General features: G+C 28.4%; 5 protein-coding genes across 9 annotated transcripts in view; 3 read left to right on the top strand and 2 right to left on the bottom strand.

The window, feature by feature from the left end:
* Positions 1-2230, bottom strand: part of LOC132917972 (uncharacterized) — a 93925-nt gene extending 91695 nt beyond the window's left edge. The window contains exon 1 of one of the 2 annotated variants that reach the window (XM_060979000.1): positions 2093-2230. The gene's annotated coding sequence lies outside the window, so the exon portion shown is untranslated. The remainder of the gene's footprint in view (positions 1-2092) is intronic. The other variant, XM_060979007.1, reaches the window with a different exon arrangement.
* Positions 1-12976, top strand: part of LOC132917959 (regulator of G-protein signaling 11) — a 45410-nt gene extending 32434 nt beyond the window's left edge. Inside the window, exons 5-16 of one of the 2 annotated variants that reach the window (XM_060978979.1) lie at positions 134-240; positions 346-462; positions 711-782; positions 866-1048; positions 1529-1704; positions 1815-1888; positions 2170-2299; positions 2920-3141; positions 3475-3732; positions 5645-5686; positions 8374-9159; positions 10218-12976. In XM_060978979.1, the coding sequence (XP_060834962.1) occupies positions 134-240; positions 346-462; positions 711-782; positions 866-1048; positions 1529-1704; positions 1815-1888; positions 2170-2299; positions 2920-3141; positions 3475-3732; positions 5645-5686; positions 8374-9159; positions 10218-10278 (2228 nt within the window). In that variant the 3' untranslated portion in view covers positions 10279-12976. The remainder of the gene's footprint in view (positions 1-133; positions 241-345; positions 463-710; positions 783-865; positions 1049-1528; positions 1705-1814; positions 1889-2169; positions 2300-2919; positions 3142-3474; positions 3733-5644; positions 5687-8373; positions 9160-10217) is intronic. The other variant, XM_060978987.1, reaches the window with a different exon arrangement.
* Positions 12977-16858: 3882 nt separating this feature from the next.
* On the top strand, positions 16859-19236 carry LOC132917608 (protein-lysine N-methyltransferase EEF2KMT). 3 transcript variants are annotated; one of them, XM_060978430.1, is made up of 6 exons: positions 16859-16962; positions 17157-17294; positions 17357-17470; positions 18149-18355; positions 18427-18730; positions 18789-19236. In XM_060978430.1, the coding sequence occupies exons 2-6, from the start codon at positions 17208-17210 to the stop codon at positions 19031-19033; spliced, it is 957 nt and encodes a 318-aa protein (XP_060834413.1). In that variant the 5' UTR covers positions 16859-16962; positions 17157-17207; the 3' UTR covers positions 19034-19236. The 3 variants fall into 3 exon arrangements, with proteins under 3 accessions (XP_060834413.1, XP_060834414.1, XP_060834415.1); XM_060978431.1 differs by having other exon boundaries at positions 16949-16966; XM_060978432.1 differs by lacking the exon at positions 16859-16962 and having other exon boundaries at positions 16981-17294; positions 18789-18926; positions 19024-19236.
* LOC132917609 (TP53-regulated inhibitor of apoptosis 1-B-like) lies at positions 18714-21375 on the bottom strand. The gene is made up of 3 exons (XM_060978433.1): positions 21170-21375; positions 20043-20193; positions 18714-19348 (listed from the first exon to the last, which is right to left on the bottom strand). Exons 2-3 carry the CDS (start codon positions 20175-20177, stop codon positions 19253-19255), a joined length of 231 nt encoding a protein of 76 aa, XP_060834416.1. The 5' UTR covers positions 20178-20193; positions 21170-21375; the 3' UTR covers positions 18714-19252.
* Positions 21376-21595: 220 nt separating this feature from the next.
* LOC132917716 (mediator of RNA polymerase II transcription subunit 28) lies at positions 21596-22849 on the top strand. Its single transcript, XM_060978595.1, has one exon. The coding sequence runs from the start codon at positions 21866-21868 to the stop codon at positions 22517-22519; it is 654 nt and encodes a 217-aa protein (XP_060834578.1). The 5' UTR covers positions 21596-21865; the 3' UTR covers positions 22520-22849.
* The last annotated feature ends 573 nt before the right edge of the window (positions 22850-23422 follow it).

The raw sequence follows: 23422 nt of genomic DNA, 5'->3' as shown, positions 1-23422 counted from the left end.
ACAACTTTAAACAAGTTATTTACATCATAAATTATACTTAAAATGTTTTGAAATTCTGAAGGTGACTTCTTGACATGTTAGTAAAATATTACAGAAATATGTAATAAAAAAAATATATATGTTTTTATTATAGAAGCGGTCCATATAGCCAACATGTTATGTCAATACGGATACTTCTTTCCCGTAAACGACTCAAAAACTCTTACTCTAAAAGATGACAGTTCTCTGTACAGATTCCAAGTAAGATAAACAATACCTTTTGTATTGTATAATATTGAGCCGACGTACAACGTTAATAATTAAATGCAAAAAATAATTGGAACCACGTTACATTATTTTTTTTAGATTCCCTATTATTGGCCATGTTCACAAAAGAATCCCGATAACGTAGAATATGCGATATACCTATCAAAGAGACTGCTGAGAAACAAACAACGACATGCATTGGAAGACTATGAAATGGTAAGCATCGGTATGGTCTAACTATTAGGTAATTAAAACAACGACGTTAATGAACTCTAAACATTTATCGAGATTCAAATTTTTAAGCAGAGTACATTTGTATAAAAAATAGTTTTGAAAAAATTAATAAAAATAAGACATTTAGTTTTTCTTTGAAAATAAAAATGGTCCTTATTCACATGAAATTAAAATTATTGAGCTTTTAATTTCATTTCAATTCAATAAATATTTTTTTTTTATGAATCCAGGACTCATTGAACAGTCTGAAAAAAAATCTACAAAACAAATGGGAATTTATCACGATGCAGGCTGAAGAACAAGTAAAAATTGAAGAGTTTTTATCTATTTAAAGTAATTAATCTTGATGACAAGATGTCTACTGTACATGGATCGATTATTTTAGGTGCGGTTGAGTAAAGATAGGAAAAAAGGGGAAAAAATAGTGACTGATAGTCAAGAAAGGGCATTTTGGAGGGTACATCGACCTCCTCCAGGATGTGTCAGCGTCATGGAACAAATACCGATAAAGATTGGTGGCAGTTTTTCAACCAAAAAGAAAAGAAGTTCTGAAGATCTCCGGAGAGAAGTAAATAAAATACAAATATATTATTTATCAAATAGTGCAAAGTAATATTATACTCTTATAATTTATTATAAACCATTCCGTACCTGTCCATTTAAAATCAGTATTGTGTATTTGTGACATGATTTGTAGAGATAAAAAAACAATAAATTAAGTAACAGTATTGTACATCAACTTGAACTGATACAATATGTTAAATTGTAACTAAAAATAGTAAAATATACTACGCTTAAGGATCTGCACAATTAATTTTCGGTACAAACGATACAAATATCAGCTATGTGTAAATATTCTTAACAAAATCTTGTATGGTTGTACCCCATTCCTTTAAACTATTCGATTAAGTATAACAAATCTAATACTGATAGACTACAGAAAAAAAATATAAGTTATAATCAAAAAACGTAAAAAAAGTTAAGCTAACTGCAAACTGCAAACGTCTTACGGTAAAATTCTATAATGACTGTCAATATTTTTTTTTAGGTCGAATTGCTAAGAAATTGTATAGGGAGAACAAGAGTTAAAACGTCAGTAGCTTTGGACGGTCTAGTTTCATTCGGCGAGACGTATCATGAATACGATCCATTACTCACAGGTGCTCAACCATCGAACCCTTGGGTGTCGGACGACCCAACATTTTGGACGTTCAATTGTCCAATGTGAGTTATATTATTATTTATATAACGTCATTGCAAAAACCAAAAATAAATTCTTAAAATTCGCACGAGTGCTTACAGTTATTATATGTCGAGACATATATATGTTTCAGGGTGGAAGCCATAACCGAAAAGCGCATAAAACGTTGGGCTCTATCAATGGAAGATTTAGTGTCTGATGCAACAGGTAAATAGGTGTCATTATTAATATTATGCAAGGGCTTACAAAAGTATGCACATTTGGTTAAACAGCGAGAGATACAAGTATAATCGTTTTACATGATAATTTGACTCAATGTTTTATACTATTGATCATGTTAATCATAATCAAGATACACACCTTACATACAATAACATTCATAAGTTCATAACATACGTAACATATACATACCTTGTAGAAATTGAAAAATATTTGTCTAACGTAGTGCGTCGCTCTAGTCAATTACGTTATTTTACATATTGAAACAGGTCTCTATGAGTTTACAAATTATCTCCGGAAAGAATACAGCCACGAAAACATCAGGTTTTGGTTAGCGGTCAACGATTTGAAACGGAGTTGTCAGTCACAAATCCTGCAGAGAGTCAAAGAAATATATGAGTAAGTGTTCAAAGGAAAAAAATTATTTTACTAAAATTATTAAACAATGATTATTCTTTATTAATATTTCTTAACAATATTTGAACTTTGATTTAAAATACAAATATACGTGTTAATAATTTAATACAGATCTGACGATTTAATATTTAAATATGATATTTCGGATATTCTGTACCTATCAGAGCATTTTTAAAGTAATATACCAATTATTTGTCGGAAATTTTCACCAACAATAACTATTAGTCTAGGGATTTTGTTATATCATTCCAATATTCCATCATCGTTGTATGTGTATCGCATTAATACATTTTAACATGTTCAATAAATTTTAATAACTAATAAAATAAAATATATGAACCAACGGAAAATACAAATTGAAATATATAGGTAAAAGTACTCAATATTCAATACAAAATATTAATACAATATTAATAAAAGTATTTAAAGTACAATTTAAATACACCTATACCGGTAGGAATAAAAGTACTTATAATGTCATTGAACGTATTTGAATTACACTCAAATATATTTACAATCATTTCTGCGTAATACATTATAAATTTATAACATAATATGCACGTCATCCCCATATTTGCTATATCGATATGGTATGTTTTCAGTGAATTTCTAGCGCCCGGTGCTCCATGTGAAATCAATATAGACGGCAAGACGATGGAAAGAACGCATAAAGAAATGAAAAACCCGTCGAGATTTACGTTTGACGGTGCTGCGGAACACGTGTATACGTTACTCTTGAAAAAAGACTGTTATCCTAGATTCATAAGGTCGGAGCATTACAAAAACCTGCTCGCTAATGGAGTCCAGCCTTCGGCCAGACGAAGGTACACACAACGATATATATTAAATATAATTCAATTCTACACCCGTCGTTCTGTATTGAAGAATCTGTAGGCATGATTTTACATACGATGGCCGTCTAAAATCGGCAACCTATTATATATTATGATGTATTTATTCGTTGATAATCGATACAGACATATTTCCGTAGAAAATTTGCGTCGATTTCATAAAGCGTTTTGTTATTTTCCCACGGAATATTTTTTTTTATAAAATATACCTATAGAAAATGACAATCGAATAAATACGAATTCTGTGAAAGTAAAATATTGCCAGGTGTATTGTATAAGTCTATACATTGGTGTTGTTTCGTTTAGATTTTTCGGGCTGGTCGGTGGCGCCGCCAACAAAAAGGCAGATTGCAAAGAACGCATAAGGAGCACTGCAGGATGTTCGAGCACACAGGGTACGTCATCGTCGTCGGTTTTACAAGCGAATCAATCGTCGTCGTGTAGCAGCGCAAAGCGAAGGGGCAGCGACAGGAGCCTGACTAGCTCACCACACGAGCTTCCAATAAATTCTGTTAAAGTCTCGCAATCCCATAGTCAATCTAATCTCAGTGACATACCCTATAGGTAAGCAAAAATCATATATAATTTAAGTACTTATGAATACACAAACCTATACAATATAATATAAGTATAGGTACTACCATATGCGTTTTGACGCCCACGCATAAACAGACACAGAAAAAAAATCCACAATTACCTACCAAAAGCCAATATATGATGCGTACACAAAAAAAAAGAATATTTTTGGGTGAATTAAGGAGGGTCCAGGCTAGCACATATTTTTAAATATTAATATTATTAACCATATTAGAATAGCGTTGAATCCAACCCCACTCCGCCTGTGTACGTTATATTGTACATAATCGTTTTATATTATTTATTAGCTGCTACAGCGTTACATAGCCCAACCTTATACTTACAAATGGACAAATAATATGATCACAGCTTAGAGAACTACCTAGTACCTATATAATAACATGTTTACCAAATTACATTTACTTTGGTCAAGCAATTTATTGTTTGATATCTGTAAATATTCCAATATTCAGTATTTACTGAAATCTGATCGGTTTTAACAATTTTCTATTTGCACAAGCATTTAATCAATACAACTATATAAACATCTATCACTATTATTATCTACATTCAATTTTTAGGTCTAAAAACACTTGCACAACTATAATTTATAACAGGTTTGTACCCTGTAACTTGTATTTGGAGTGTTGGGTAACAAACATTAGAGTGGCTTGTATCCTCATTACAAATCAATTATTTTAGCATACAGTTTACCAAGCAATTAATTTAATTTGAATTATACCCTACGTACTACGTTGAATAACTTTTTAAACAATAATCAAAACTTTTATAAACATATTTTACTAATGTGAACGTAACTCATATTGAAAGATCCATATCATTAAAGGTATATTATAGAATATAAATTAAATTATTAAAAAAAAACATTTGTTACTAAAAAATGTTTAGCAAAAAACCAAAATTTACTTTTTTTGAAATCATTTATACCGGTTGAATTAATAATAATTATCGTATTATTTATATGTATTTATTTACTATTTAAAACGTAGAAATAATAAGTAATAATAATAAGTGTTTGAGTGTTTAAAACATCTTCTTATCTTCTAGTCGTATTATACTATGAATCTCTGTAAAATATATATATGAAAATAGAGTGTAACAGAAAGACTTGACAAATAAAAATGAAAAATTAATAAAATTAAAGTATGAAAAATATTATGAAAATTATATGAATAGTAAAATAATTTAATATTTACTTATGTCCAAAAAGTCCCATGCAAAAATAATAATCTTGAAAGTTATTACATTTAAAATCAATTTACTAACAAAAAGTTTGTAAAAATAAACTACTGAATTAAAATAAACGTTTCTAACATAAAACTTGTTTTAAAAATTAAATTAACAAACAAAGCTATTTTAAATTTTTCCAAAAAAAGTGTAGTCAAATTTTAAATGTTTTATTTTCTGTATTAAAAAATTAAGATTAAATTTACTCTGCTAATAGCGTTTTTCTGTACATTTTGTAAAAAAAAAAAAAAAATATTTATTAGAATAAAAGTTATTTCATTTGACAGATTTTTCTGTTACACCCTGTATAGCAATGTATTTAAAGAGATAAGACAACACCAAGTTCACTTGTATACATAAAAATGTACAAATATTTATTTAGCTTTTCCTCTAGTACGTTGTGACCGAGTAATTTTTTCTTGTAAAATAGCACATATATTATTATACTATACGTATGTATTATACTTTTGCACAGTCACACGGGCACAAAGAACACAATTACAAACACTTTCTATAGGTATAGCATACACATACACACATATTCTACATATACATCTACTTATATTATACAATACCAATTTATGCATAATATCTTATGTATATATTACATGTAATGATACACTTGAATAGTTCAGACAATAATGTTTTACAGGGGAGATTTACCTTGCACACCTTCCTCTCCAAGTTCCAACCAGTAAGTTAAAACAACTACGTCTGTACAAAGTTTCTTTGTCGACCGTTTTTTATTTTATTGTTATTTTTTTATATTTTTTTTCTTTTTTAAACGTTTAGATCGTATGAAATATATATCCTTATATACTATATGTATACAATAAATACATATATTATTAATTATTATCTACTTTATATTATAGCGTGCAGTACGTTATGTTTGCCGTTTTATTGACTATTCTATTCTTCGCTTAAATATATATATATTATATCATACGTATACCTTTATTATACATGTATTGATCAGTGGCGTGGCAAACTCAAATATTGTCAGAGGTATTCATTTTTTTCCAATACTTTCCAACACACTCACCCATCAATGGCTAGTATACAATACCTTATTCTTTATCTCTCGCTTAAAAATTAGCATATAGGTGGAATATTTTAATGAGGGAATCTAGGGAATAAGAGATTTTAATCTTAAAAATAAAATATAAATATAATTTGTTTTTTTTATCGTAATATAGAAAACAATAATTGTGAAGAGATGAAATTGTCACTTAATATTTATATTAGGATCTTATGCACATGATACAATTTAAAAAATATTTTTTGTCTGTTAAAGCTATTAATAGATAAAAATATTATCGTCTTAAAAATTTCTCATAAGTTGCTCTTATAGCAATTAAAACATCAAAAATCCATAGCTACAACTTTTTTTAAATATTTTAAGTTTATATTTCAAAGATATTCGTTAAAATTACAAAAATATGAATATTATATAAAAGATATTAAAGTAGATACCACTTTGCTGTACAGTAGGTTTCGAATGGCGATCATTTGACAAATCATTGTTACATTACAGTATATAGTACTCGTTTACGAAAAGCTATCACTTATCAATATCAAAATATCTTATTATACATTATTTTTCGTACATCCGTAATAAAATATTGAGAAAAAAAAAATTTCCACCTAATATTACCCACCCGCAAAATTAACACTCCCCTCCCCATTAAAACTAGGATGTGGACGCCACTATCGAATATCCCTTCGACACGCCACTGTATTGATGTATAGTCTTATGCGGTTCGCCTACATCACAATATAATATTATATTATTAATTTATTATTGAACAAATGTTCTCGTTCCTCTTCTTAAATTATGCACGAGTAGTGTTATTCAACCTTTATATCAATAAATAATTATTATTGTATCATCACGTCGTTTATGTATATAATAAATAGTCCTAACTATATTTATGACAAAACGCAGTAGAGTATATAGTAGTATGTATTACCCGTAGCGATTAGTATTATATTATATTGAATATTAATATTGCGGTTAATTGTATATTTTATCCGATTGTTTGCGCACATGTACCTTTAGTGATGACCTTTAAATAATAAAATAATGGTTGTCTCACTGTGTTTGTCCTCTTACACCCCCGCGCTAACCAACTTTGAACATACATCCAACTATTTGAACGTTTAATTGAAATTAATAATACGACTTTTAAGATATTTAAATAAATTATCTACTATAACCCTGATATGAATAAATATTTAAATTATTTTATTTCGAATTAGAAGCAGACAGACTAAAAATTACTATAAACTCATGTCTGTAATACGGTAAAAATTTAAAATAATATAATAATAATATGTACGACGTAAAAGCATCCAAAGCAATATAAATTTTAAAAAAAAGTTATCAACTGGGACAAACGTGGCGAGACACATCCTGTACAATACCCTGTAACTATACCTATATAAAACTATATTAATATGTACCCCGTACGAAATGCCGATTATTTTGTAGTAAAATAATATACTAACCATATCGTATACATAATTAAACAGTCATTATACGATACACCTGTATATACATTATATACATGCGCAAGGGCGTATTTAAGGGAGGGGCCCATGGGGCCCATGTCCCCACCCCTCCCCCCATTCACCGTATTTTATACTTATTTTTATTATATGAGATATTTTACAACTCTACTCGCCATGTACGCAAATTTGAACTTTTTTTTTGTACCCCCCCTCTTAAGACATTTTTAAATACGCCCTTGTATACGCGCGCAAGTTTATTATGTGTTTTTTTTATAAATATGTAATATGACGATTCCGGGCACACTGATCGTATCAGATTAACGACTTCGGTCTTCTATAGTTCTCTATACACACCAAAATACAATAAAAAGTGTATGTGTATAACTATATTATATAAACGATTTGTGTGTGCGTGCGCATGCGTGGATTAACATATTATATATATTGTACACTGTATAATACACGCCAGAAGTAGTTGCATATTACTAATTTTTTCAGCAGTATATAAAAAGCAAATATGTTCGATCTATTTAAAAATAAATTTTAATCGACTGCTTACAATTTTAAGAGTCGAGTATCATAATTTCGTCTTACTCCGGTCTCGTTTCGAGAACGGAGTGTAAAACGTAGTCTATTGACTTTTATTCATTTTTGTTATTAAAAAAACATCAAATTGCGTATGATTAAGTATAGGTAGGTATATGCATAGTAAGTATATAATATGTACACCGCGAAAGTGAAAAATAGAGACTAAATAAGTACGAGTCGGTGGAGAAGGAAGACGGGGGAGAGGAGGACAACGGCGGTGACGACGAGTTTATGCGATTCAGTTTGTGATCGGAAATCGTACATTTTTGTTTTCCGCAGAGATAACCTTAGCGGAGGTGCGGACGAATGCGGCGAGCCGCAGCTACCCACGATGATGGCGGACGACGTGTGCCCGTGGGACATGGCCGACGGTGGCGACAAGAACAAGCGGTCACTGCCGACGTCCATAGCCGAAGAACGCGAGCGCCGTATGTCCACGTCGTCGTCGCGCAAAAACTCGGGCGGCGCCGCGTACGACTCGGCGGCGAGCGCGGACGAGAGCCAATCCGATTCGGTGGCCAGCCGTCTGCGGCGGAGTTGCGGTCTGGGCGGCGGCGGCGGCGGCAGCGTGGACAGGCGCCGCGGGTCGTCGGCCGCGTGCACGCCGCAACAGACCGTCGACCGGCCGTCGGTGTCGTCGGCCGAGGACTTTGACCTCGGACCGTCGCCCGAGAGCAGGTCGCCCGAAAAGCAGATGCCGACGTCGCCGCACGAACCGGCCGGCACCGCGTCGTCGCTGGACGACAAGTCGAACCGGAAGAAGCTGCTGAAATCGCTGTCGTTGGCGAGGAAACAGAGCGTGACGCCCGTCATTAACGTCAGCTCGGTGGACAGGGACAACGGGTGCGGCGACCGGACCGCCGCGGACGTCGCCGACGATACGGCGGACACCGCGACCACGGTAGCCGAGTGCGTCGCCCCCGCCGCGGGTGCAGGACCGGGTTCCGGAGGCGGTCACACGCCGGAATCCGCGGCCTGCAGCAGCGGAGCGGAGGTGGCCACGACGACTGCGACTGCAGCCGCGTCCATCAGCGACGGTAACGACGTGTGTCCGTGGGAAGACGAGTGAGTTGACGACCAGCACTTATAATCCTTAATCCTTCCCGGTACGGTTTCACGGTGGCACGTGATGCAATAACTGCAACTCGGATCAATCGAAGCCATTCAATGCACTTCCACTTTAAATCATTTATTTTTTGTCGAAAATACCGTTCTTAACTTATACCTTTAGAAAAAAAAATAAGTGGTTTAAGTTTTGAACAAAACTTTTTTTCAAATAAGAACCTTCTTATTTTCTCCAAACGATATTTTTTTCAATATTTATGACTTGTATTACGACATAATATAAAATAGATGATACTCAATTATATGTATTATGTTTATTCGTGTACCAACCTACTAATTAGTTAGATCTTACGTAAATTCGGTCAAATTTTATGAACTATAAAATAACCATACATTTTTTCAAGATTATTTTGTCTATAAGAGTTATAGGACATCGATTAGGTATTAAAATCCAGAAATACTTACTAAAAACATCGTATACTTAAAACATTAAAATAAAAAAAATAGAAGTTCTCATTTGAAGAATAAAAAGTTTTCATTGTCGCAATAACCTCAGTCTACATGAAATACCATAAAAAATTCCAGTATTTGCAAGCTTGATTTCTTTAATATTATGTTGTTGAAAATACCAAAAAAAAATTAAAATTAGCATACATTTTTATAATTTATTTAGAATAAAATGTTGGTGAGCGAACTCAGTAAATTACTTCATCTGTATTTTTTAAGAAAAAAAGAAGGGTTGGTTGGACCTTTTGGCACCACATACTCGTTTCTGCAAAGAGCAAAAAAACTGTAAGGTTCTACGCATTTTCACAATTTTTTTCTCCAAAAGCGATGATGATAATAATAGTATTTTAATATACTCCATGCCCGGAATCTTCCGTACCGGGAGACCCATGCCATATCCACTCGACGTAAATAGCTGTCCACCGTAGTTTACATATTTTTATAATATAGTTTACGATACAAATAATGTTTAAAATCCACACAAAATGCTATGTGTTTAGTTTAATATGATTTTTGACGAAATACGAAACTATCGTTTTCTTTTTTTCCAGGCACAACCAAGATAAAGGCGGCCGATTTTTAAAGGTATACGAGACCTACGGTTTTCTGTGAATACGTTCTCCGCCAACGCACATTCCAAATTCTATTATACGTTGTGTAAATATACGCAGACATTATACTACTTTTCGTATATTATATACATATATAGTATAAATATATATATATATATAATATTATATAATAATAGCGTTCTACCTTAATATATAAATTCTTATATTTATTCATCGCCAAACGAATGTTATTTTTTTTATATTTATTTATGCGTGATAAAATATGTAAAACTCAATAAAGATAAAACCCGGTCGAATTTTTCAGACTCGGTCTGTACGTTCAATATTTGTTTAGTTCATAATACACACATATATATATATATATATTTATTATATTCCAATGATAACTGTAATTTTTAAAATGTAATAATTATAAATTATAATATTAATACATATTATGCGATCATAAAAGTATTAATAATGCAATAAGCATTTCGTTAAAATGCTATGCAAACTATGCCATGAGTAAAAAATGTACCTATATAACATATATACAACCGATAGTAATTTATTTGGTTTTTATATAATATAACAAAATATGTACCTATATATATGTATAAGTAAAAGCTATAACGTATTATAATTAAGCCAATAATAATTAGTTACGAATTGTATATCGTATTGTATATTATCTAACAATTTTTTTTTTTTTTTTAGTATACTTTTTTCGAATAAACAATTTTATTGATTTACTAAATAATAAACGATTACGTGTACAGCAATATCACAATTTATTCTAATCAATTTAATTCGATTTTATAATACAGTAGATTCTTATTACGTCAAATGTTAATAACTCAAACTTTTCGCGTTATCTTGAATTAAATTGAAATCCCTTTAAAATTACCACCACACTAAAATACCACTATAATTAACAAAACTCTATATATTGAAATTTGTTCTGTTCCCCTTGACATTCGACATAATGAGAATTTACTGTATTAGTGTATTCAATTAACGTAATATATTAATGTAATCAATTTTCAATACGTTATTTTCAAAAAATTTTGTCTGGTACTTGTTTGTAAAAAATTCATTTTTTTTTTTTATTCATGAATGACTAAAACTGAATGATTTAGAAACGAAAGTGAAAAACGTTAATACATAACCAAAAAATTTTTAAAAAAAACAATGATATTTACATAATCCACCTGATTGTCAGCACAAGTAATGAAAAAGTAGCAAATTATGTTTAGTACCTAATACGATTATAACCTTCATAAACAGTATAAACTATGTTCAATATAAAACCATGTAATGTGATGGACAGATATAGCGGCCAATTATAAGTTTTCGATTCTTAACCCTGGTTTAGCTACAATAACACCAAAAACTGGGCACAGTTGAGGTTGAGTAAATTGAGCCCATACTCATTTCAACTCTACTTAGTTTTATATATTCAGTTATTTGACAAACTCAAACACAAAAACGGTTTAAATTTGATATTATAACAATGCTTTTAATATTGTATTATTATATTATAATCTTCGTGTTAATGTTTTGTCACGTTTTACGATAAAAAAATTATGGGGAATTAAATTATTATAGATATACTAGATTATATTTTACACTAATCGCAAAACTCACCCAATATTATATTATAATACTCTCTTACACTACGTTTTGGCTTATATTATCCAAAGTGATTTATTAAATATTTATTATATTCTATCTAATATTGATATATATATATAAATATATATACATATTATACTTAATATTTAGGTTTTTAGATTTATATTATTAATAAGCGTATGTTATTTTAATATCATAATAATCTATAATTTTTAATATATTAATAATAGATATATCCTATAAATTAATGTGTTAATTATATGAATATTTTGGATCTACATACATTATGTATTTAATTAAGTTATAAAAATTAACAATATTAAACTATTGGTAGTAAATTATTATACAGCATTTGTGTTTGAATTTGTCAAAATACAAATTATTTCCATATTAAGTACCTATATCAGACTTAAACATTTTTTCATTATAATATAAAATACGATAATTTTTGTACGAACTTATTTTGTTACGAATTCATACAATGACACGTATTTTAAACTCTTAAAAAAAAAATGAATTATACATTTGAGTACCAGCGTTAAAATTTCATGAATTTTTGAATATAATAATCTGTAAAAAAAATTTGACTTATTTATTTAATATTTTGTTTATTAGTTAAACAATTTTTATTTAGTAAATTTAAGTGCAAATATTTTATTAAATACTATAATTTAAGTTAAAATTGTGATAAATTGTTTATGGGATTTTTAAGATTTATGTACTAGTGCATAGAAATAAATAACGTATTTATACCAAATAAAAGATATTATATTATAAAATACAAATTTTTGTAATGCGCATACCATTTTAAATGGATTTGTAGACACAAAATTGTGGTTGTTCAATAAATGTAAATTTTAAACTTATACAAATCGTAATATGCACAAACTACATAGATATGTTACTTAGGTTGCATATCTTGATATAGTCGTCAAGTATACAACGACGTTCTATACGAAGTTTTAAATAGCCTATTTACTATTTAGGAGAAAATATATTTTATTTTAGTTTACATATTTATTAATGTCTTAGATTTAGTTACGATAGTGATCAATGATCATAGTTTGTAGGTATAATAACATATTGTACCTATTAACTTATTAAATAAATTACATATTGTGAAACTTGTTTTATTATTATTTCAATTATTTCATATATATTCTTCGTCATTTTTACTATATCTAAATCTTAATATTACTTTACAAATTGTCATTTTATTCAATACGTACCTACCTAATGTTCATTAATTCAATAAAAGATGCTTTTACAAAAATATAAAATTGTATTAAATGTGAACGCGATATAAAAAATCCGGACAAGTCGGTTATAAAATAAATACGTAATCTAATCATACATTGATAATAAAGAATTCCATTGATTTATAATATAAGAAAATATAGGCCAAAACTGCACATATACCATATTTTTTATACTACAAGATCTATAATGTATACACATAATATTATACACTATAAAGCAATTAACAGTGGTTCCCAATAGCCTTATAGATTACGAACCCCTAACTAATTCTTAATTTGGAGCAGTGACCAATTTTTCGTATATGTTCTCCGCATTCTGGGCATGTATAGGTACATGAATATATTTCAATTTTGTTTAACATGAGTTAGGAATTTATTTTCTAGCCTTGAACATTTGCTTGTTATTTTCCTCGAGTAGAAAAAAATATGTTCATTCACACTACAAATTATAGAATAAAGGAAATTATCTAAAATAACGAAATCTTTCAAAAACTAGGCGGTCTGCTAGTATAGAGCTAATGAAGGCTATGTACATATTTATTATTTATTTATTTATTTCAGCCAAAATTAATTACAATTATATGATATAATAAGTAAATTTTATATGCTTATGAGATGATCTTAAAAACAGTTCAAGAAATGTCATCTGTCGAATTCTCAAAATATAATAATATAAATACAAGTTTTATGGTTTTTTTAAAAGAAAATTTTTTTAAATTTCATACTAGCGTTGTATTTTATGAAGAACATAATGTAGGTATACAATTAAAAGTTTAGCAGAACACCTCGAAGTCATTGACCTTCAGGTACTTAATTTATGCATTTATACTATTAAAATATAATAGGTACTGTTGGATTATAAAAGATATTAATAATGACGATGTAATATTAATAATCTTGCAATTATCCAAATTCCAAATAATGATTTTAATCAAGTTAATAGGATAAATTAGAACCTAAGAGATTGTATTCGAATTCAACAAACGACCTTTGCTCTATAAAAATATTTCCTATCAAAGTTCAAGAGTTCTAGACACGACTTTATCACATTATCTATACTAGCTACAGTTAGTAAGTCAGTGGAGTATATTTTTATTTTATTTTTTGGTGGAAGAGGGAGGGTAGTATTTTCTATGTCTGAGCAGTGAGCACCCAAATCTAGACTTAAAAAAAAATAGCCCAATGTATAAATATTTTACTCATGATGCCTATAAAAATATTTATATTTTAACTCCAAAAGTGAAATTAATTTTATTAGATCCGATGTCACGTTTTACATTTTTAAGCTAATTTAACAGTTTATTCAGGAATTATTTGAATTTCACTGATACAAGATCTACAACTGATAAATGCATACAAAATTTAATGTTGTTAAACTCCAATAAGGATATTTTAGATAATATTGACATGAAAATACTTGTTAAAAATGAACACTTAATTATCACGTTAAATCGTTAAAATAATAAGTTTATTATATTGCATATTATAGGTAGGTACCTACTACCTACTATATAATATCTAAATATTTCATAACTTTTTTTTTATACCTAATTAAAAATAATTTGGAATTATTTTATCAAAAGAGTATATACCTACCAGCAGAGGCAGATTTAGGTATGTGGTGGCCCCTGGGCGGAAATGCGGAATGCATTCTGGGGGCCCCTTATACATAAACAAGGAAGTATATTTTTTACTTATTAAATAACATTTATTATCATATTTAGTAGTACCTAGTAACAACACTATTCTGTGGTAACAATTAATTATAAAAACAATCAAATCGAGTATAACTAATATAAGTAATATCTTCATAATTCATAATATTAGTGTAAGTAATTAAATAAAGAATAATAAAATTAATAATGTCAAGTAATTAAAATTAAATGCCTAGGACTTTTCATAATTTTATTTGTACAAAATTATCAATAAGACAATAACGTTTTGAAAAACAAATTTTTTTTAAATATCAGACTCAGAGCTCATTATCGCTAGTTGATTGAGTCTATCTCTACCCATAGAAGTACGCAATCTATTTTTATGTGCTTTAAATTAAAGAATGATCTTTCACTATACTGCTGTTTGTAATCATAAAAACAAAATAAATTCGAAAAACTATTTCAACTTTAGGAAAACAATCTTTTACTTCCGTATTAATTAATATTTTATACATCTATTATTAGTTAGTAAAATTAAAATTTTTAAATTTCGAAATAAAGTTCAATATTATTTATTTATATATGTGTAAATATAAATAAAATATTTTTCCTGTATCCTAATTTAAATTAAGCAGCCCACTCAGCCCTCCCCTAAATCCGACCCTGCCTACCAGCTACCCATGAATTTTATCGTTATTCGTTTTGAGTTTTGAGTTCGAAAGAAAACACATAAAAATAACATTAAAATGTTATTAAGGTCTGTACTATTTTATATTCTGAACGGAATGCAGATGAATGTATTAATTTTAAAATAATGTGTTTTTTCTTTTTGTCTGTCAATCTATCATCACGTTTTGTAGTAGTAAAAAGTAATAGTGCTTTAAATTTTAACTTCAGTCCCGCTTTGAAAAAGAAAACGAATTTTGTATAATTTCCAGTAGTTTTCAAAAACGTCAAGAAAAACCCTAAAAAAGTAACGGAAAAACGGGAATTTTTACAAATAACCAGTTTTTGACAAAATCTTTTTTTTTATTTTGTTGTAACTCAAAAACGTATCATTTTAAATAGGTAAGTACTTGAAATTTTCACCAAATGTTTATATTAGCGTTATCTATTTACGATTAAATTTTCCTAAGATTTTTTATTTGAAATGCTGATAAAAAAAATGTTGCATTCCAAAGAATCTTTAATATTTAATACAATGTTTATTATAAGTTGTACTATCGTAGTAAAAAAATCAAAAATCGTTAGTTACAATTTTTTTTTATAAGCATTTAAAGTTCAAATTTTTACGTAATATATCAAAATCGCGAATATGTAAAAGAGTTTTGAAGTTGAAAATTCATAAAATTTTTGTAAATTATACATAATAGCTAAGAATTCTAGAATTCTTACTAAGAAAAAACCCAATACAACCAGAACCCTCACACGACCTTATTTCACCTATTTTGACGGACTCATTTATAGGATGAATCAGACGGATTAACCGTGATATCTAGCAGAACATAACAGTTATATTAAAAATTAAAATTAATTGGTGTATTAGTCAGGGGTGGCTCCAGGGGGGCTAAGAGCTGCCCCCCCAAAGTCCATATTTCTGAAATATTGTATATTGTTGAAAAAAAATTACAAACAAAATATATTAACATATTATACTATCGACCATTATATAGACACATACAAGTATGTAGATAGATAGACACATTTCTGTATGGCTTAAGGAAATACTAAGAATAATAAGAAAAATTAAAACTAAGGTCCCCGCCCCCCAACCAAGTCTCTGGAGCTGCCCCTGGTATCAGTGAAAGAACTGACGAAATACCATGTCGTATAGTATAGTACCCGCTGTATACCAAGATCTATAGATATTGGCTGTATAAGACTATGGAAGTATAAAAATATAGATACTATTCATTATTCAATAGTATCTTACCACAGAATATTCTGTGATCATATGACCGTGGTAGTATCACAGATATATAATATACATATAATATTTTTTAATATATTTTATCTGTGGGTAGTATCAAACTATCAAAGCAAAACCATGATAGTAGCCACTGAGATAGATAATATTATTATATGTATGATAGTAATATTGATAATAATCAAACTAACAACTAACAGTTGGTTTGAAACCTAAATCTTAGTTGGAGCAGTAGTTAGTAGTTACTACTTTACTAGACTGATTAATTGGTAGGTAAATAGTAAATACAAAATACTAAATACGATAAGAGTTTTCGAGTATTGTAATAATTTTAAATTAATAAATAAACAAGTAAAATGTAAATCTCAAAATTTAAAATTTAAACTCAGTGATCTAAATTGAGCTCTATATACGTTTTTAGACTTCAAAAAAATCTTATCGTTTAATTCGTTGACTTTTATAGTTTTATTTCAACCAAATAACCAATTTAACACTAGTGAGTTGGCTGTCCGCAATGGGGATTATGATGGTTGACTGCTTGAATAATGACACGGTTAGACAATTTCTGTGTGCAACTCAACTTGCAGCAATCAACCTCAAAGTAATATTGAAAGTTTTATTTAATAAACTCAATGTCTGATTTATATTATATTTTTATTACAGAATATATCAAAAGAAGTTGATTTTATATTAATGATCCTGTCCCATCCAATCTTACAAAAATACCCACTGAAAACTCTCTACATCACTAGATTTTTGAAAGCAATTATTAGTCAAGTACGAAGTATAAAAATTAATTCAATATTTAAAATTTTACCTGAATGTTATGAAAACAGACTACAGTATATTAATAATTGAAGACATTTTACAGGCCAACTATTAGAGCAACAGGCTTCACACATTTTTTAAAAGAATTTGGTCTTATGTACGCATCATTAATTTTCAACTATGTCTTGTTTTACAATATCATTAAAAGATATGATTGTTAAATCTTTTTGAAAATTGCTTCTATTATAGTTGTTTTATGTGTCAAATAATGTAAATAATTTTTGTTCATGCAAATAGAAAAATTGTCTTTCGAAACATTCAATGATTTATGAACCCTTTGATTATAAATTTCTTGGTCACTTAATTTAAGATTTAGAAACAAACTAACATTAAAAAATTCTTATTAAAAAAGAAGCTTAAAGTAAACTTTTTAAAATATTATGAATGGCAGTTCTATTAATACTAAAGCAATATTCACAGTTTTACTTGTTCTTCCTATATTTTCAAACCTAACTATGAAATGAAAATTATGATTTATGATATTACTTATTTTGATCACTAATGTATAAGTAAATACTGATTAACATTTTTATTTTTTGTTTATTTATTGCATTTAATGAATGATGAATTATTATATTTTATTTAAAATAAATTTTTATTACTAAATTAAAATAAATTAATTTTCAGATGGAAAATAGTGGAAATGAATTATGCGATGAATTATATTTAAAATATGTTGAACTCATCCAAAAAGAATCTAATAAAGGACCTTTTTATAAACACTATATAATTGATAATAATATTATTAGTAAAGAGTTGACTGAGTCAGTTATAACTATCCAAGAAAGTACCAGTATTGTTTCACAAGGAACCACAGGACTCTGCACTTGGCAGGTAGTTTTTGTTAACATTTTGAGGTTTTTTTAAAAAAATGTGTTACTTAATTAGCATTACATTTCTTTCAGGCGGGTATAGCACTAAGTTGTTGGTGTTTAAAAAATCAAGATAAACTCAAAGACAAATTTATCATTGAGTTGGGTTGTGGAACTGGATTGAGCGGAATAAGCGCTTGTATAAATTGTAGACCAAGCGAATACTGGTTTACAGACTGTCACTCAACTGTTTTAAACACCTTAAAGCACAACATACAAATTAATGAAACACACCACAAATTCAACTGTAAATATAATGTTGTTCAATTGTCCTGGAATGATATAGAGGATTTGAAAATGTTTGAAAATAAAAAACCAGATTTGGTTCTAGCAGCTGGTAATTTCATTATACTAAATCATACATACATATGTTTATTAAAAATTTTTTTTTTTAGATGTGATCTTTGATCATACAATGTTTGAGCCATTATGTAGTTCGCTGAGGTATTTTACAATCAATAATACAACCGAAATAATACTTTTCTGTACAATGAGAAATCCTGAGACTTATACAAAATTCCTTGAGACCCTACGTAAGAAATGTGATGATATTTACTTATTTTTGTTTAAAAATAATAATAAACGATGCAGTAGAAAATATTTTACCTATTTCATTTTTTTTTTTTTCAGAAAAGTATGACCTAAAGTTTACACAAAACATTTTACCTAACAATTACTCAATTGTACTACAACAAGAATGTCCAATATATATAATACATATAAAATAGAATGCAGACATACAGTCATGCCTAAATATAATGTGGTTCATAATATAGTTCATTTTAAATCATTGGTAATGGTTGAATAAAAAATAAATGGTTCTTCGAGCTCTTCTTCACCACACACTGAACTCCACACTTTATTTATTTTTAGACTGTTCGTAATTGGGACTAATTTTTGGATGATATCGTCTGAAGTCGTCATCAATAATAATGTCTTTTTCTTTCATCGCTTTCTGAAATAATAATAAAATATTATACGTAAAAAAAATAACTATATTTGAATAGTCTTTTATGGAAAGTTATGAAAATTTGAAAAAGAATATAATTAGTGTTATAGCATAAATTTAGGATTATAATGTTATAGCATTTTGCATATTTGTTTGGAAAATCCAAAAAATAACTAAGATAAACAGTATGATATAAATCTGTTTCATTTACTGAAAATTAAAAATAAAACTTCTATTTTTGAGATGTTATTAACAATCAAGATCATAGTTATTGTGAATTTATTTTATTTTATTATGAATTATTATAATTGTGTACAAGAACAATTAATAAAAAAAAAAAAAAACTAAAGAAAATAATGAACATTAAAATTTAAGTTTTTTATAGAATAAATATTGCATAATGCAACATTTTTGGTAATGTTAGTATGTTACATTTTAGCAGCATATCAACATATATTTGAGAAAATATTTAATAGTAATTGAAGCAAATAAAAATCGATAAGATATATAAATTTAAATATAAAATTATATCAATTAATAACTAAGTGGTTAATCTCAAAAATATTTAAACATTAAATAAAAAACAAAAGATAAATCCTACTATAAAATAATATTTTATATTATTATTAATGGATACAATATGTGAATACAAGGTGAAATATTATTATAATGGTATAAAACATAATAAAAGTAAATTTACCTTGACGCATCCTGTATAATTCTTCAAAAGCTCTGAACACACAGAGTCATCATTACTTCCTTTAAGAAATTTATCCCTGAACCAAATATTAAAACACTTGTCATATTCTTTTTTAAACAATTTGCATTCATCCATAGAATTTGAGTCATTCCTAAAATGTAATTAAAATAAAATTAATTACCTTTAAACTAATTATGCACTGTGTTGTTTATCACATAAATTTTCTTAATGAGTGTCCGATTGAAAAATAATGAATTAATTAAATAGTAGCATGCTTAATGAGTCAAATATCCAATTATCCACTGTCATAAAATAAAATCACTATAACTTAAATTTATTTTTAAATTAAAAAAGTTTTAAATTGTGCCACATATACACTTAAGTAATTTATATTTTATTTAACACACACAACTATGTACACTACACTTAAAATTTACCAATCTTTTTTCTCTATTATCGTTAAGAAAACATTAACAATAAACATATAATTAGATATAAATTTTTAACATTGTACATAAAAGCACAAAAAACATACAAGGTACAAAATACATTAGCCATTAAGAATTTTATATGGTATAATACTATAAATGGGTTCATATTAAATTATTATTAAAGAAAACACTTGTTTCATATGAACATAATATAATGTGAATAATTTAGTTAATTAAACATACAAACTTAATGCATTATTTATTTATAAATACTTAATTATAAGTAAATAAAATACAAACCAAACCAATTAATTAAATCAATAACTCTTTGGGTTTAAGACTGTTAAGAAAAAACTATATAAATTAATATAGTTATGTATTCGCTAATCAGAATTTATTTTCTGTGGATAACATTTTTCAAAAAAGAAGTATTTATGTTTCAGTTGATTAATTTATATTGAATTAATTAATCATCAATTGTACATTGTATATTGTATATTGTATATTGTGAGTATAATTAATTGAAGGTACCTATGTAAGTTTCATAGTTTAAAAATAATATGTCATCACTTATTCACAATGTAACAAAACTCAAATTATAAGTCCATAATTATTCCTCTTCATTATTGTTGTACAATTAAATTACATTTAAATAACTTAGTTTGTGTAGTAAAAATAAGCAAATAACTAACTTACCCAATTGGGTTGAAAGTAATGATAGACTTTTTTTTTTGAAACTCAAAAAGCGATTTTCTTAATTTCTTGTTATATTTTACTTTTGATTAAGATTTAAAACAGTCGTATTAATAATTTGAACACTTGAAATTTGAATAAAAACAAAGATTATTAAATTTTAAATTTTTAACAGATTGGCAGATTTTTTTAATTTTATTGATAACACAATATACAGACGTAAAAGCTAAAGATGGTTGCACACTATATAAAATCAGAAAAGATACTATTATCTTTATCCGTGACAAAAACTAAATCAGACTAAATCATCGGTTAATAATTTTGTCAAAGTTGTCAGCACTGAACAATTTAACCTAAAAATTACCAGTAACAAATCTTAAATTTTTTTTCAATATAATATATATATACATATTTTGTATAATATTATTTATTATTATCATTTATTTATCAAAATTCAAAATAAATGGTAATATAGTTAACATACTAAATTACAAACATTTGACTTAGACTTGGACATTTCTTTACCCGTTGTTAAAATTGTAATCTGCGTTTTCGAAAGTGAATTAATTTGGTTGTTTTTATTTCGCTTAGAGTGCGCGTCTCAATTTCTTCCGAATTAAATAAGTATTAAAGTGCCGCGTCTCTTGTAAAAGTTTCGTCATTTGCGCCTTGCAAAGCAAACAACCATAATTTAACACCATGGCCACCCCAACTAGCGGCAATGGCAATTTGGTGGACGAATTCGACGAAGCGTTCATGTCACTTGTCGAAATAATATCAAAAGAAGAAGAGACTTTCTCGCCGGTCGACAAAGAAGAAGTACGCGTAGACATAGATCAGTGTACCATGAGATTCATCGACATTGCTAGACAACTGGAGGCGTTTTTTCTGCAGAAACGGTTTCTCCTGTCGGCCCTAAAGCCCGAACTGATCGTTAAAGAAGATATATCCGAGTTGCGTTTAGAGTTGGCGCGTAAAGATGATCTCATCCGGCGCCATTATGATAAAATCTCTATTTGGCAAAATTTGTTGGCTGATTTACAACAGGTGGCCAAATCGCCCGCCCAGAACACTATGGGCCAGAGTCCCATGCCAGCACCGATGCCATCTCCCTTGCCAATCGGACCACCCCAACAACAACTATCGCCTCAAGTACCTGGAGGTATGGTTTCGCCACAACAGGCTATGTTCCTACAACAGCAACAGCAACAGCAGCAACAACAACAACAACAGCAGCAGCAAAGGCCTGGTCCAGTTGCTGGTGGACCAATGCCTGGTGCATTGTTACAAGGACCATTGGCATATTTGGAAAAGACCACCAGCAATATAGGAATGGGTGATGGGAGGAGGTGACGAGGTCGGGGACGAGGAAGAGGACGCGGTAGGGCCCATCTTAGTCCCCCTTGACCACTGGCAAAGGCACAAAATTGATGCTTTTAAGCCAAACGAATTGCTACAAATAATCCTACCAATTATTTTGTGAAAGTCACTTGTAAATTACTGTAAATTTTGTAACTATGTTGCTTATTGTTTATAAACTGTATATATGTTTTGACATTGTATAATATGCTTTATAAATTTATAATATTGTTTTATTTTTCATTCTTAAAGCTGTAAATACTCGCTTCACGATGATCTGTAAATTTCCGAATTAATAATATATTATGTAATTTATTTGTGTTATTGAATTGTATAAGTATACTTTTCTGTAATTACCTTCGTCTGATTCTTATGGGGACATCAGTTAAACCATAAACATGAACATAAGATATAACATTAATTTGAAAATTCAATGTTGTTAAAATTTGAACTTAACTTCCAACACTCTTAAAAATGTATGATACTTAACTATTCTCTATTCAAGAAAAAAATATGAGAAAAGTTGAACTACATTTTTAAATCTATGAGACGAGCAGACAAAGGTAATTAACATTTGCATTAAAAAATATGATTATCTTTGTATTATTGGTAACTTCCAAATTTATTATTAAAATTTCTAGATAATAATTCAAATTCTTATTTTATCTCTATCCTTTTACAAAACTATCTATATCTTATTTAGATATTATCATGTATGAAAATGAGAATCTAGTAACATATTTTTTTATATATTATATATATATATAGAATAATACAAATAAGGTATAAGTTTTGACTACTAATACATAACTCATTACTGTTTATTTTTATTTTACCAAATAAAAACAATAATCGTAACATGTCAGAAAATTTTTGAAAGAATCAAAATGTTTGAGT

The sequence above is a fragment of the Rhopalosiphum padi genome, chromosome 1 (assembly GCF_020882245.1).
Source record: "Rhopalosiphum padi isolate XX-2018 chromosome 1, ASM2088224v1, whole genome shotgun sequence".
NCBI classification, from domain to species: Eukaryota; Metazoa; Arthropoda; class Insecta; order Hemiptera; family Aphididae; genus Rhopalosiphum; species Rhopalosiphum padi.
This window is presented reverse-complemented; position numbering and strand designations above follow the sequence as displayed.

What these genes read in the sequence shown, in the direction of transcription:
- LOC132917608 (XM_060978430.1), top strand. Translation starts at nt 17,208, where the DNA reads ATGGGGATTATGATGGTTGACTGCTTGAATAATGACACGGTTAGACAA. An exon ending in TGAAAGCAATTATTAGTCAA is followed by an intron (nt 17,471 to 18,148) that starts GTACGAAGTATA and finishes ATTAATTTTCAG; the next exon opens with ATGGAAAATAGTGGAAATGA. An exon ending in CAGGACTCTGCACTTGGCAG is followed by an intron (nt 18,356 to 18,426) that starts GTAGTTTTTGTT and finishes CATTTCTTTCAG; the next exon opens with GCGGGTATAGCACTAAGTTG.
- LOC132917609 (XM_060978433.1), bottom strand. Translation starts at nt 20,177, where the DNA reads ATGGATGAATGCAAATTGTTTAAAAAAGAATATGACAAGTGTTTTAAT. An exon ending in ATTATACAGGATGCGTCAAG is followed by an intron (nt 19,349 to 20,042) that starts GTAAATTTACTT and finishes TTATTATTTCAG; the next exon opens with AAAGCGATGAAAGAAAAAGA.
- LOC132917716 (XM_060978595.1), top strand. Translation starts at nt 21,866, where the DNA reads ATGGCCACCCCAACTAGCGGCAATGGCAATTTGGTGGACGAATTCGAC.